The sequence below is a fragment of the Chelmon rostratus genome, chromosome 19, assembly GCF_017976325.1.
Source record: "Chelmon rostratus isolate fCheRos1 chromosome 19, fCheRos1.pri, whole genome shotgun sequence".
In the NCBI taxonomy this organism is placed as follows: domain Eukaryota; kingdom Metazoa; phylum Chordata; class Actinopteri; order Chaetodontiformes; family Chaetodontidae; genus Chelmon; species Chelmon rostratus.
In genome coordinates this window covers 1,992,526-2,005,151 of record NC_055676.1, presented here as the reverse complement: position 1 = coordinate 2,005,151, position 12,626 = coordinate 1,992,526, and the positions used below count along the sequence as shown (strand labels likewise).

At 40.7% G+C, this 12,626-nt stretch overlaps 2 protein-coding genes across 3 annotated transcripts in view; both read right to left on the bottom strand.

Annotated features, from left to right (window-relative positions):
• Positions 1-8,677, bottom strand: part of LOC121622656 (ras-specific guanine nucleotide-releasing factor RalGPS1-like) — a 99,776-nt gene extending 91,099 nt beyond the window's left edge. Inside the window, exons 1-2 of the mRNA XM_041959520.1 lie at positions 8,614-8,677; positions 8,319-8,515 (exon numbers count right to left, since the gene is read on the bottom strand). The gene's annotated coding sequence lies outside the window, so the exon portion shown is untranslated. The remainder of the gene's footprint in view (positions 1-8,318; positions 8,516-8,613) is intronic.
• A 1,681-nt stretch (positions 8,678-10,358) lies between these two features.
• LOC121622821 (rapamycin-insensitive companion of mTOR-like) overlaps positions 10,359-12,626 on the bottom strand; it is a 32,452-nt gene continuing 30,184 nt past the window's right edge. For both annotated transcript variants that reach the window (XM_041959826.1, XM_041959827.1), the window contains one exon: positions 10,359-12,173. In XM_041959826.1, coding sequence (XP_041815760.1) covers positions 12,096-12,173 — 78 coding nt within the window. In that variant the 3' untranslated portion in view covers positions 10,359-12,095. The remainder of the gene's footprint in view (positions 12,174-12,626) is intronic.

Genomic DNA, 12,626 nt, shown 5'->3' with positions numbered 1-12,626 from the left:
CAGTTGTACAACTGTATTTTGTACACAACCCAGAGCTTCATAAAAAGACCTTGGGGGGGAAAGTGTTGTCAGGCAAAATTCCTTGTATCATACAACACTCTCACATTTATAGCATACTCCTCTCTGCTTACGCCGTCCATAATTAAGCCCTCTCACTGAACAAACACCTTTTTAAGGGAGTCCCTGGGAGGTTTGCAAAAGGGGTCAGGGCAAAATTATCTCTGTAGCAGCATGGTAATCAAATTTTAAGAAGGTATCCTGTAGGGTGGAGGATGGGAGGGTGGGATGAAAGAGTGAGAGCTAATAGTGATGGTTACTGGCTACACCTAGCAGCAAATGTACATACCTCTGGCAGAATTTGTAAGATGTGTACCATTCTTCTAAAAACATGACTGATCAGTCAAAATGCCTTTGTTATATTTTAAATGGGAGTGAAATTAAACTTTAAGGTATCACAGAGTAGCACAATCATTAAACAAAAGACAGCAATAAGGGGTTTTGCATACCTTTAGTTCTTAATACTAATACTGGCCATTTATTTTTCCCATTCCTCTTCACAAAAAGCCTCCAGGTCCAGTAAATTGAGCTGTCTTGTATGAACTGCACATTTGAGATGTCCTGAAAGTGGCATAATGGTATTGAGGTCAGGAGACTTTTTCTTTGCTACAGTTGCGCTCGCTGTGCCTCCAAAAAAAACTCCTCTTCTAATCTCTGCAAGCACCCTGAACTAAGCTGTACAAGCTGTAGGTGACAATGTAATTGGCTAGGGAGCATCACCTTTGTTAATGTTTCATTTGTAACATTAATCTTTGATGTGATGATAATGACATTACCTCATCTTGTATCCAGTGCTTTGTTGGAATGGTGAAAGCAGTTACATTAATGTGATGGCCACTGCAGTGTGAACGCCACTTTCAGAAGTTTGAAGTGTTGTTTTCATTTTCAGTTTTTTTTCCACAGCCTAAAACAAATTTAAATGTAAAGTAACTTGTAGTTAGAGTCGGTTATTAACCAGGTACATTTTTACTTGTACTTGTTATTTTTTACGGGAGTAGTACTTTTAATTGAGTATAGATTTTCAATACTCTACCCACCACTGGGGAGCTGTGCAGACAGACATTACAAAGCTAACTCATGAGATGAGATTGCATGACCCAATCACTCCTCCTAGCAACAATGCAAAGAATTAGCCCTACCACAAAGAGAGCTATTCAATCATATTAAAAGGTGTGTTGGATCACGTCTCTCTTGGTGAGTAAAAGTCTGGTAGCCACACAAATCCCATCCAGGAAATATCTGTCATTGTTATTCTCTATGTCTCAGTAAGCAGTCATCATGCTGTTGATGCATTTTTCAACCAACAGCAGAGCCCATGAATTGAGAGCACTCGCTCATTTGACATGGCAAAGAAAGTCAACATATGCATGAACCATCACATAAAATGTTTTTAATTGTAGAGACACATCAGTTCTATGATGCGTGCACAACTACTAGGCAATGAGTGTTTTTCAGAACGAATTTCACTATTGAACAGACACAATATTATCACTGACTGCTAAATTTTCATTTTGTTAAAACTGAATGGTTACAGAACATGGAATTTGTCCTTTCTCAAAAGAAAAATCCAACAATTTTCTCAAATACTGTGCAATAATTGAGCAACTACACCAAAAATATTTTTTCCTCCACTTACTTTAAAAACTTAAACGAGTAGTCTATCCAGCTTCCTCATGGTTTTATTTTCAGATCTTTAAAATTTAGTCAAAATTAAAGGTAACTTGGACAGTTTGTGACTACCAGTAGCAGGCATGGAGGAAGGTTTTAAGTTCAGCTTCCTGTTTTTGTTCGTACCTCATGTATTAAAGGGCCAGCAGAGAGGATAGTGGGGCTTTTTTGTCCAAAAACAACATTTAAATATTCCTTCTGAATAAAAGAAAAGAACACAAAGAGGTTCAAACCATACGCATATCTGTTTTTGAGCATTATGTCCATAAGAGGGAAAACCAACACCACGAGTGACGTACTAACTTACCTCTTAAAAGATGTACACACCAAGACATTTCAAAAAAAGAGAAATGAAATAAATGTCCTATACCACGCTGTTGAATTATAGTTTCAGCTTGACCTGCATTTCATTTCCAATGAATGAATGCAGTGATGTTGTGCGTGCAGTTGTGCAGTTGTGCAGTTGTGCAGGTCCATGGGTCCTGGAAGACTTCAGTGTCCCAGACAAACAGGAGGAATTCTGGTCACATATCTGATTATGGACCCTATTTTCCCACGTGTCTGTGTCCAAGTGACTAATGGAGACAATCATTTTTGAAGTTTTTTCAGTATTGAACGAGAGAGCTGAAGCCACGAAACAGACTACCATAAAACCCCCGTCACCATCAATGTATGTCCACTGAAAGTGTTTCTTTTTGCCTCTGACAGGCTCCAATTGTTATAATGGTCTGACAACATTACGGAAAGGTCCCCTGCAGAGATACATTTTGTTTAACCAGAAACAGCTGTTTATGGCTCTCACCAAAGTCAACAGACTCCATTCACAGAAACAATAGTTTTATCATCCTAAAACAGGCCACTCCTGTGTTTCAGTAACAAAGCTCAGAATTTATTTTTGATGCAGGTCAAGAACATCAGAACACACAATTTCTTCACTGTTTTGGTCATTCTTAGTCTTGACATTACTAATTAGCTTTTATTTCCAACTCTGGTCCCCTTAGCTTTTAGCGCCTCTGAGGCAGGTGGGACAGTAAGACTGCTGACAATGATTCTTGAAGGATACTGTTGCTCCAATGGGCTGAACTTCATGGTTCATGGTTCACATTTGTCCCTCACATACTGTTGATGGGGATGAGTCATGTATTCATTGTAATCTCATCATGTTTAGGGGAGACGGTAAACCCTGTTCTAATTCCTTTCTCAACAAGCTGCCACTCCATTGTGAACCTGTCGGATTGACTTGTAGCTTGATGTCTCAAAAGTAGCTGGTGATCAGGCCCTGGATCGGATATGGGATTTGGTATTATGCCATAGCAACTTGGATCAAATTATAGGGAAAAGAACCATATAAACTAGCACAGTCGAGCCAGGCAACTGTGAGGTTGCCTTTCTTCTCTTTGCTTCTTGTATAAGTTATAAGGATAGTGCCATTGGGACAAATTCCCCACATAAGCTTCCAAAAGCCTTCAGACAGCAAATTCTTGCATAAACTGTACGGTATACCACTGGGACCTCCTGCTGAAAATGAGCTATAGAATGGAATTGTAGAAAAAACAGTCGATGTGAAAATTGACGTACAATTGAATGAGTGAAAGCATCACTACCACTGTGGCTGTTCTTGTGTGGGCCTGAGTCGCTGCACTAAATGCACTGCATGATGGACGCAAGTCACACAACCAGAGATTCCTTTATCTGGCAATTACCTTTTCTCCAGGAATAGCTGTTGAAGTCCAACATATTTAAGTACAATATTCTGGCTCTGCACACTATTTTTCCCTGTTGCTCCTTAATGTCAGCCCTCCCTCACGCTCTCTTGCTTAAAAATTGCTGTCGCCATTAGTCACTCGGACAAAGAAAATGGGAAAGTAGACTCCATAGACACAGATAATATTTTACCAGAGTTGCTCTTGTTTGTCCAGGACATTGAAGTGTTTTAGGACACACGGAACGGCATCAATTGGAAACTCTGCAGACAACATCACTTTCATTGACAATGAAATGAGAAAATGACATGTAGGTCAAGCCGATACGAACAAATAATTAAACAACATGGTATATTACATTATTTTGTTTATTATGTAATGTCATCTTTTAAAAGACATGCCTATTTTGAAATAAATATACCTATACAAGTAGTATATCTCTTGCATTTGTTTCCCCTCTTAAGGACATAATGTGCAAAAATAGTTATTCAAATAGTTTAAGCCTGTTTAAGAAAAGAACATTGTTTCTGGCCACTTTTGACAGTCCTAGTGCTGAAGGCTGTTGTTGATGGGTCAGTGGTGACAAGACCTTGGTTTTTCCACTAGGGCGTCACTTCTGGATGGGTCACTGAAGGTTTCCTCAACAAGTTTGTCCACCTCATCCTTGGTGCTTGTTCAAGTCCCAGACTTCACCTCACCTAATGTGATTTGGTGAAGTGGTATGGGTCCTTGATAAGATGGGCTCATCTAACTTCCTTCTTTTAGTGCCTTTGTTTTGTAACTCTGATGAGCTGTTCTCAGAGGCCGGCTGAACATTCTCAGTATTGGCCACTTTGAACTGCTTGTTCAGGATTCTCTCCTTCCTTATCTGATCATTAGTTGTTTGATTTCCTTCCTCTTCAGTTTGGCTGCTTTTCTGGTCTGGCTTGGCTCTCTTTCCTTGGCACCATTCCAAAGCATTGTTTTGCCAGGTTTTAGGGGATGGCCTTCAATGAATGCATCTTCCTTTCTGTGGTTTCTGTTTGAACCAAGCACTTTGTTCAGATCTTCATCAAGTGTGGGCCGCTCCTTCGCATCACTCATCATGGACCACTTGATTCTTTTATTTGTTGGCTGTGGTGTGCTTTCTGGGATGGCACTGAAGGTTTGTAGAACTGTGGTGTGCTTGCCATCTAGAGTTTTCCTGCATCTCACCAGACTTTATATCTGTGTGGTGCACGTGTATCCCTCCTTGAACCTGCTCTGATGTATCTTGAGCCCTCTTGCATGTTGCAGATCTTTCCAAAATGACATTTCACTTCACATGCAGTTGATTCTCTCAGCCACTTGTTGTTTATGACACAATTCTACTTTTGGCCTGGCAATCCTCACAACACAGGATTGGTAGAGGTGTAAAATCCTTCCTCACAGTAATAGAACTTGATTTTCTGGACTGGCCAGGACCTGGTACCTGAAGTTACACACCCCTACCGTCACAGCCCCTTCCTATTTTTGATTTAGTCTGGAGTTTCTTAGATGCAGGACTGTTGATTGTGTGTGTGTGTTTGTCAAAAGCTATCCAGCTCCACTAATCACAGGCTTCAACATGGCCCTCCAAAACCAGTGTCAGGTACTAATGTGAATTAAAATTGTTCATTACTAAAACAGCTTGCCATGAAACACTTCTTCCAATTACATTCTACTTTTAGCATATTCTCTCTGTGCATACCAGCCCACACCACATGTAGGAGTTCCTGGGAGATTCCAAACCATGGTGGGTGCTGTAGGTGGCTCAGCTGTTTAGAAGCGTTGAGTTTCTCCCACTCGGCAGTAAACCCAGAATAAGCGACAAGTACTCACACTGCTTTTTAAAGTGTCTTGTGTTGGAGTGCAGCATTTGGTCCTGCACATTAAACTGTCTTTTTTCTTTTTACTTGTTGACAATGTACACAACCCATCTCAATACATAAGGAACAGTATTGTCTTGTGCAGCCTTGGATGGAAGCAATGATTAAATCACATGCCAGAAAAAGCTGCTAAATTGTTAAATTTGTAACTTGCATATATTTCATGCAAATCTTCTATGGAACATCTAGTAAAGATACAGATCAGGAAAGTGTAAAACCAAAACGGAAGGGTAACAGTAAACCAGTTGTCCTACACAAATCATTAAGTCCCAGACTATCTCAGTCACAACAATTGCGCCCCTCTGTTTAGAGCTGGAACTGCAGTATGCAAGAAAGTAGATAAGGTACTCCTGGTGCCTAACACATGGATGAGTGAACAACAGATGGTGCTTCCCACTTATTCTCCGAGGGCAGATCCTTACACTTTTCTTAGGGTGCCATTGTGATAAAGTCCCTTTTTTGGCAGAATGACAACACAACACATTGTAGAACCCACTGAGGGTCCATGTAGTTTCTTGGTTTAATTCTCCAAAACAGAAATGAAAGTAGATCAAGACAAAATTGAGTTGATCTTTCTAAACTTCACATCACATCAATGTTAATCAAACTTTTTTCGATGTCCTGCTAGCAGCATGACCTAAAGATGGAGATGTTGCCAGTCCATCCTGTCACCTGTCCAACTGCAGTTCAAGAAGACACAGTATACACTGAAACGAGTATCTGGATAACCAAATCCAGGACTCTTTCACTTTCCTCTCATGCAGTCCTCATAGTACATCCAAGTTTTCTCCTCTCATGCCAAATCTGGTATCAACATTTGAAGTATACATTTTCTATCATCCCCAGAATGAAGTCTCAAGCCCTGCATATGAATCCTTAATGTTGCCCATGATTTTCTGTTTCACCTTCAAATGATCTTCGCACCTTCTATGACCTTCTGATTTGGGATTTCATATTACATAATTTCATTTTAATTTTCTTTTCTTCAGTCATGTGATGATGAACAAATGGAAAACTGAAAGTGAAAATCAGAGGCAGCGTTAAGGACTTGTGTTAGACTGACCCAGTAACCACCACATGCTCAGAACTCTGCTGTTGCTCAACTGATAGAAGACATGAAACTTCACAACATGAAAACTTTAGGAGAAGAAGAGACTACCTCATTACATTAAAAAAATGAAAGAAAAAAATTGGTTTGATGCATTTTCTGCAAATAATGTTTAGAGACAAAAAAGCACCTACTTTGCAAATGTATTCATTTTGGACCAAAAATAATGAAATTGTGGATAACCTTGTTTGTGAGCTTTTCAATAATCAGACATTATGATGTTTATTGTTGTAGAGGGTATGTATTTAGATGGGCTATAGGTCCAATATTGGTCAACTCTGTGGGCCCCTGACTCTTGAGTGATTGCTCATTCTGGTTAATTAAATGTCATTCTAATACCCTCTGATATAGGTTAGCATACAAAAAATTCATTTAAATCACAAGGGCTGAGGTCAGGAAGTGATTGATTGATTTGACGAGAAGACGAGGAGGTTGTTTGAAAAACAACAACAGGCACGCATTACAATGGTAACATGCAGTCAGAGTTTTGACAAAAACATGACATGCAACCTTTTCTGCTTCTGCTACGCTGCTGTAGAATTGTCCACAACACCAGCTACAGAGATGGAGAGCAATGACAACTCCTCAAGCACAACAAGGATGAAAGTGTATGACTACGTCCACATTAAGCATTGCAGAGAGTGCAGACACAGCTGCAAAATGGACTGCACATGTGGTGTGGCAACTCTGCATGAATAACAAAGTAGTCATTTGTCCCATCCTAGCATGTCCAAAATAAAAAATAATTGGAGAATTAGATGTCCAACATAGTTTGTACTGAATGAAACTCAACAGGTTAAAACACCTGTATGAGTGCATCATACTCCTATATCATATTGGTCATACACAAATCCTCCATTTAATTTTAGTCACACTTCATGGTGGGTTTCGATGCAACCAAATGACAAGACATTTTTTTATCTTGTGCACAAACATGCAGGCATTTTATAGAAAAGGGCCAACTATCTATTCCATAGCACTTGGCCACTGTGCTATGAAATAATATCATTGTTTTTTGGCTGGGGGATGTTATGCATTTAGAGCACAGGCAGTAATGCACCCATCAGTATCCATGGTGATGACTCCTTCCTGTTTGTACAGGGAAACAAAAAGCATGTGTGTTTGCCTGTTAATTCAAATCCTCCAATTTTAATACTTTTTTCCTTGAGTAGCTAGTCACACTTTTTATTTACTTTTATATTTTTCATCATTTGGACGACGCTTTGTGTTTTTCGGCACAGATGCAAGCAGAAAATTTGCATGAAAGCAAAACAAAAAACATGGAGGAGAATGAAAATGACACAGAATGGGTCAATTACGAACAGAACTCCCACCAGCCAAGACAAAACAAGGAGCTCCCACCTGAAAGAGGGGCTATTTCTGTCGAATGTGCATGGTTTGAGTATGAAAAGTCTGGGAGGGTGGTATTCAGCTTCAGGCCCATTAAACGCTGGAGACGGCCCTGCACCATACACAAACATGTTTTGACAGCTGAGATTCACGTCAACTGCCGCAGACACACACACACACATCTGCGCGCCTGGGCAGCACACGTAAACACAGCAGCCATGTCCACTGATCCCGGTGCATCTGTGTGCATACAGTGTACGGTCACGACAGCAGCTACGTATGACACGGCGCTTATATCCTCATATGAGGAGCTGAACAGTGGCAAATGCCGTGGCAGTTGCCATGGATACTGGCAAATGCCGTGGCATTTGAACTATGCTGCCACACGAAGTGCCACTGCTTGCTGCCACTGCCACAATTGGAGCTCGTCCCTGCTGCATATGAATCCCCCAGCCAGGCCTGCTGTGTGTGTGTATGTGTGTGTATGTGTGTGTATGTGTGTGTGTCAGCGCTGCACAGCCTCATGCTAACGCCTGTGGTGCCTACCTTTCCACCAGGCACATTTCCCTCGCTGCTCCTGCTGCTGCGGCTGTATTAATAAACAAGACGATCTTCACATTCAAACGCGTCCAGCCGCGGTGGTTAATTAAACCCGAGCGATGTTTTCCCAGCAGCATCCAGCGGGGTTACTCCTCCTTTGAGCCGAACATGAAGCCAAGGTCGTAACGTTTGGTCCGCAGGGTCTACAAACCGTGCGGGATACATTAGACGAAATCATACAAACATGCGGTGACGTGCAAATTAGCTACAGTCGAAAAAAGAAGTGAAAATGAATAAATACCGATAGCAGGAAGTGACAGGTAGGCGCATTTAACTTGACAGTCAGGTGTATTGCCTAATCCTCCGCTGGGCTCCACACTGAGCTCCCGCCTCTAAAAACAGCAGGCCAATCAGAGCGCGGCTCTAAGCTAGCGTCCTTCAGACGCAGGTGCATCTAAGATGCCTTCACGACCTGCCTGTAGACTCGTACATCTCACAGTCTCCGTAGTACGTTAAAAGTCCCTCAAGCAAAAAGGCTTTATGGTCAATTAAACAAATGTGATCCTTAATAACCCCAAGTCCGTTTGAAAATCAGTTTGTTATTCTGTCTAGGTGAGGAGACATAAACACACACATTTCCAGATGCCTGTACTGAAGCAGAATTTCTCCTCCTGAGTCTCGATCAAATGATGTGCTCTATCATCAATACAGTTTCTATTCCTGTTGTAATATTACTGGAATCATGTGAGACAAAATATAAACCTTTTAAAGCTGCGGCTCAATGAGAATATATATGAGAATACATTATGAAATCTTCAACACAAGTGTCAAATTGTGCGAGGTGGAAGATAATTTAATACAAAAAAATACATAAAGCTTATTTACCACCATGTAGTTCAAGGGAAATGAATCTACACAGTCTTGTATCCAGTTAGTTAAAGCAATAGTTTGACATTTTAGGAAATAAAACCACAACCTGTCATTTCACGGTTTGGTTTTTGTACAGACTACACAAACAGGATGTAGCATGTTTTAGTGAGCTTTAGAGGTGTCTGTAGACTTTATTACCATCAGACAGAGTCAGGGTAGCTGCTTCCCCGTTTCTAGTATTAACAGGTGATGGTTTTACCTTATAATGGAGGGACAGATATGATAGTAATATTGATCTCCTCATCTAACTCTCAGCAAACAAGTAAATGAGTGTATTCCTTAAAATGTTGAGCTATTGCTTTAAGTCTGGAGGGGTTTCACAGTTGGGATCCTGGAGCTTGTTCCAGTTGTGTCCTCATGTCCAGCAGTGCATCCTCCACAGCTTGGATCAACTGTGCTGCATCAGCCCCTTTACAGGAGATGGAAGCTGACACAACAAAGGTGGTGTTAAGTGTTGATAAAGACCGTGGCACACATCGTATTCACTGGGTTCATCAGGGCCAACATGCGGACCTCACCTTGTGTACACAGACAGAAGTGAGAACGCTGAGGGTGGTTCTTGTTGTAGCACTGAGACCACTGACACATGTTCCCGTGAAATGTATTGAAACTCTCGGTTCCTCTCCCATGATGTTTTCATCAACATGTAACGCTAACAATATTATCTAAGTTACTTAGTTATGGGCTTGAGTATCTTTAGTTGCAATACAATGGTATTTACATTTGCTGTCACAGTTTCAACCCTGGCCCTTACCTGCCTTGACCAGAATTAGCTGAATTTGTCTGCAATGTTGATCACCAGATGTAGCATTAGCTGTATTTCACCAGGACACCTTAACAAGCAGGCAGCTGTATGAGTGTACAAACAGCTAAAACAAGTTCCACAGGAGGAAAACTGCTCAGGACCCAGAAGCTATAGTCAAGAATATAAAATGAGATCGTACAAAGAGACAACTGTTTCCAACTGTGCCTCCAGTATTGAGTGATACTGTGAATGATACTCACTCCTGTTAGTGTACTATCTGTGTTTTCATAGCATTCTCTAATAAATCTACCTTCTCTGTGTTCTGTGCAAAGCAGGAAGAAGACAGGAATATCACAGCACATCACTTGCACGTTAGTGTTTATTAGCCCGCTTGATCTGCAGCAGCAGTCAGTAAAAGTGATGTCGACCCATTTTTCAAGCCAATCCATAAAAATTATATGATGAGATCAAGTAGAATTACAATTGAACAATATCCATCATCAGCTGGCAGTGAAAGATTGTTCTTTAATAAAGTCAGTTTAAGGCAGGAGGGGAAAGATTCAGTAGAAAGAGTTATTTACTATAGATAAAGTATGTACTAGGACCAACATCAAATAGCTTCTTCAGAAATCAGATGGTGTGGTGGAAATTCTGTATTCACTGCTAGTATTTTTCCCATTTTTACTTGTTATATATTAGTGTTGACGTGTATCTCACACAAGTGTGATTTCAGATTGCCAAGTAGCATTTTGGCTGCTGATTGCTATTTTGGTTTGTGAAAGCCCAGGCAAGTAGAATAGAGGACTTTCCCATGATGCACTGGGCTCCTGTTTCTTCCTCTCTCTCTCCAACTTCACACATTCATGTCCCATTTACATACGTTAACTTGGCTTCTTCCCCAGAGTCTTTGTGCTGTCTTGTCTCACAGGTTCCTATGGCTGTGGCTGCACCTGGACTGAGGGTCATGGTTGCACCTACTGCCATGGTCCCGCTTGACATCCACTGCTAATTATTGCTAGTCATATTTCTATCATTATTATATACATATTGTTAATACATAAATATTCTCTCATACATTACTAACAGAAGTGTCATGAGATAACTTTTGCTGACTTTCATCAATTTAGACATATTTTCTTCAGGAATATAAACCTACATGACACTGCAGTCCTTTAGGAGTTAACCTTTAAGCATACAGACTAAACTTAATGTGGCACTCAACCTTGCTGATGTTAAACAGCAGGAATGGAAACCTGCTTTGATATGATGGAGTTCTTTGCACAAATGTCAGTGAAAAAAACTATAACAACCACTCAACTGTGGTTGAAAATCACCTCATAACAACAAAATAATAACAAGTTAAGAAATCCAGGCAAACTTTAGCATTGATCAGGTATACTAAGGAATATAAGTACCTAATGTTCTTATATAAAAAGAATAAAACTACATACTGTATTCAGCAGTTTTCATAAACTGTTCATTCAAATATCTATGAGGCAAAGTCAAACTCAAGGATTGTGGTAATTGCTACCTTTTCAGACGAACTGATTCCTCTGCCATCAGTGTTTGCATTGATGGAAAGAAATTACCAGAGCCCAAAGTGCTCTTAGATAACTGATATGCTGTATCAGTGTAAGTGCTAAAGATTAAAAGAGGAGAGAAGGGGAAATCTGATGATTGTCTGACTTCACTCCATCTGCTTTATACCCTCCAATCATGTACAAACATCAGACCAATCAACATCCAGAGCAAACAAGTCCTTCCTCACAATGAGGAGAACTTGTATATCAAAAGTAAAGGACCTGTGTTGGCACATCATTTCTAGTATCATGTCAAATCATGTCCACTTTTGTGTTTTGAGTACCAGCAGAACAAGGTGAGGGGACCATGTGGATAAGGAAAACTAACGTTAGCTGGCATTAGCACATGTCACTGGAGCATCCTGTGTGATGTCCTTATGTGATAATTGGGTGAAAGTTGTTGCTTTTCCTCTTGTGTTGCTGGTGAGGAGAACCGACAGAGGAGCTGGAGAGGATAAGAAGCTGCAGTGTAAGAGGTCAGTGACTGTTTGGACGGGCTAGGACACACAGAGTCGAGTTCAGGCCAAGTCAGGCATCAGCTGGCCAACCTGGAGATGAAGCCTTGTGTGGGGACATGGACAGGATGCTCTCTGCCTCGTCATACATCTGAGGAACACACAGAACACACAGGCAGTCAATAAATATGGATACATTAACAGTAGTGCACTTCTTTCAAAGTAGAGCGGATACTCTGCTTCAGTACCAGCAAAACTCTCAGTGATTCATCTGTTTAACTGCAAAGGTGTCACTTCTTCAAGTTTGTACTAAAAGCTGCTGAACAGTCAGCTGTTGAGCCTCTTTAAGAAGAACTCCACTAATTTCACAAAAAAATGTCAGATTTTCATGTATAAAAATATGAGTGTCAGTTTCACTCATTTAAATTTCTGTTCAACTATTTCAACTTGCCACTGTAGCTGGTCACTACGGCACAGAGAGGACCTTTTCCTTGCAATGCATTTTCCTCTCATCCATAAAGAAATGTGTTACAGATGCTTTGTGATATAGTATGACAACAACTGAAGTTGGTGAACGTCAGCTGTGCACTCAGGCACAAGTCCA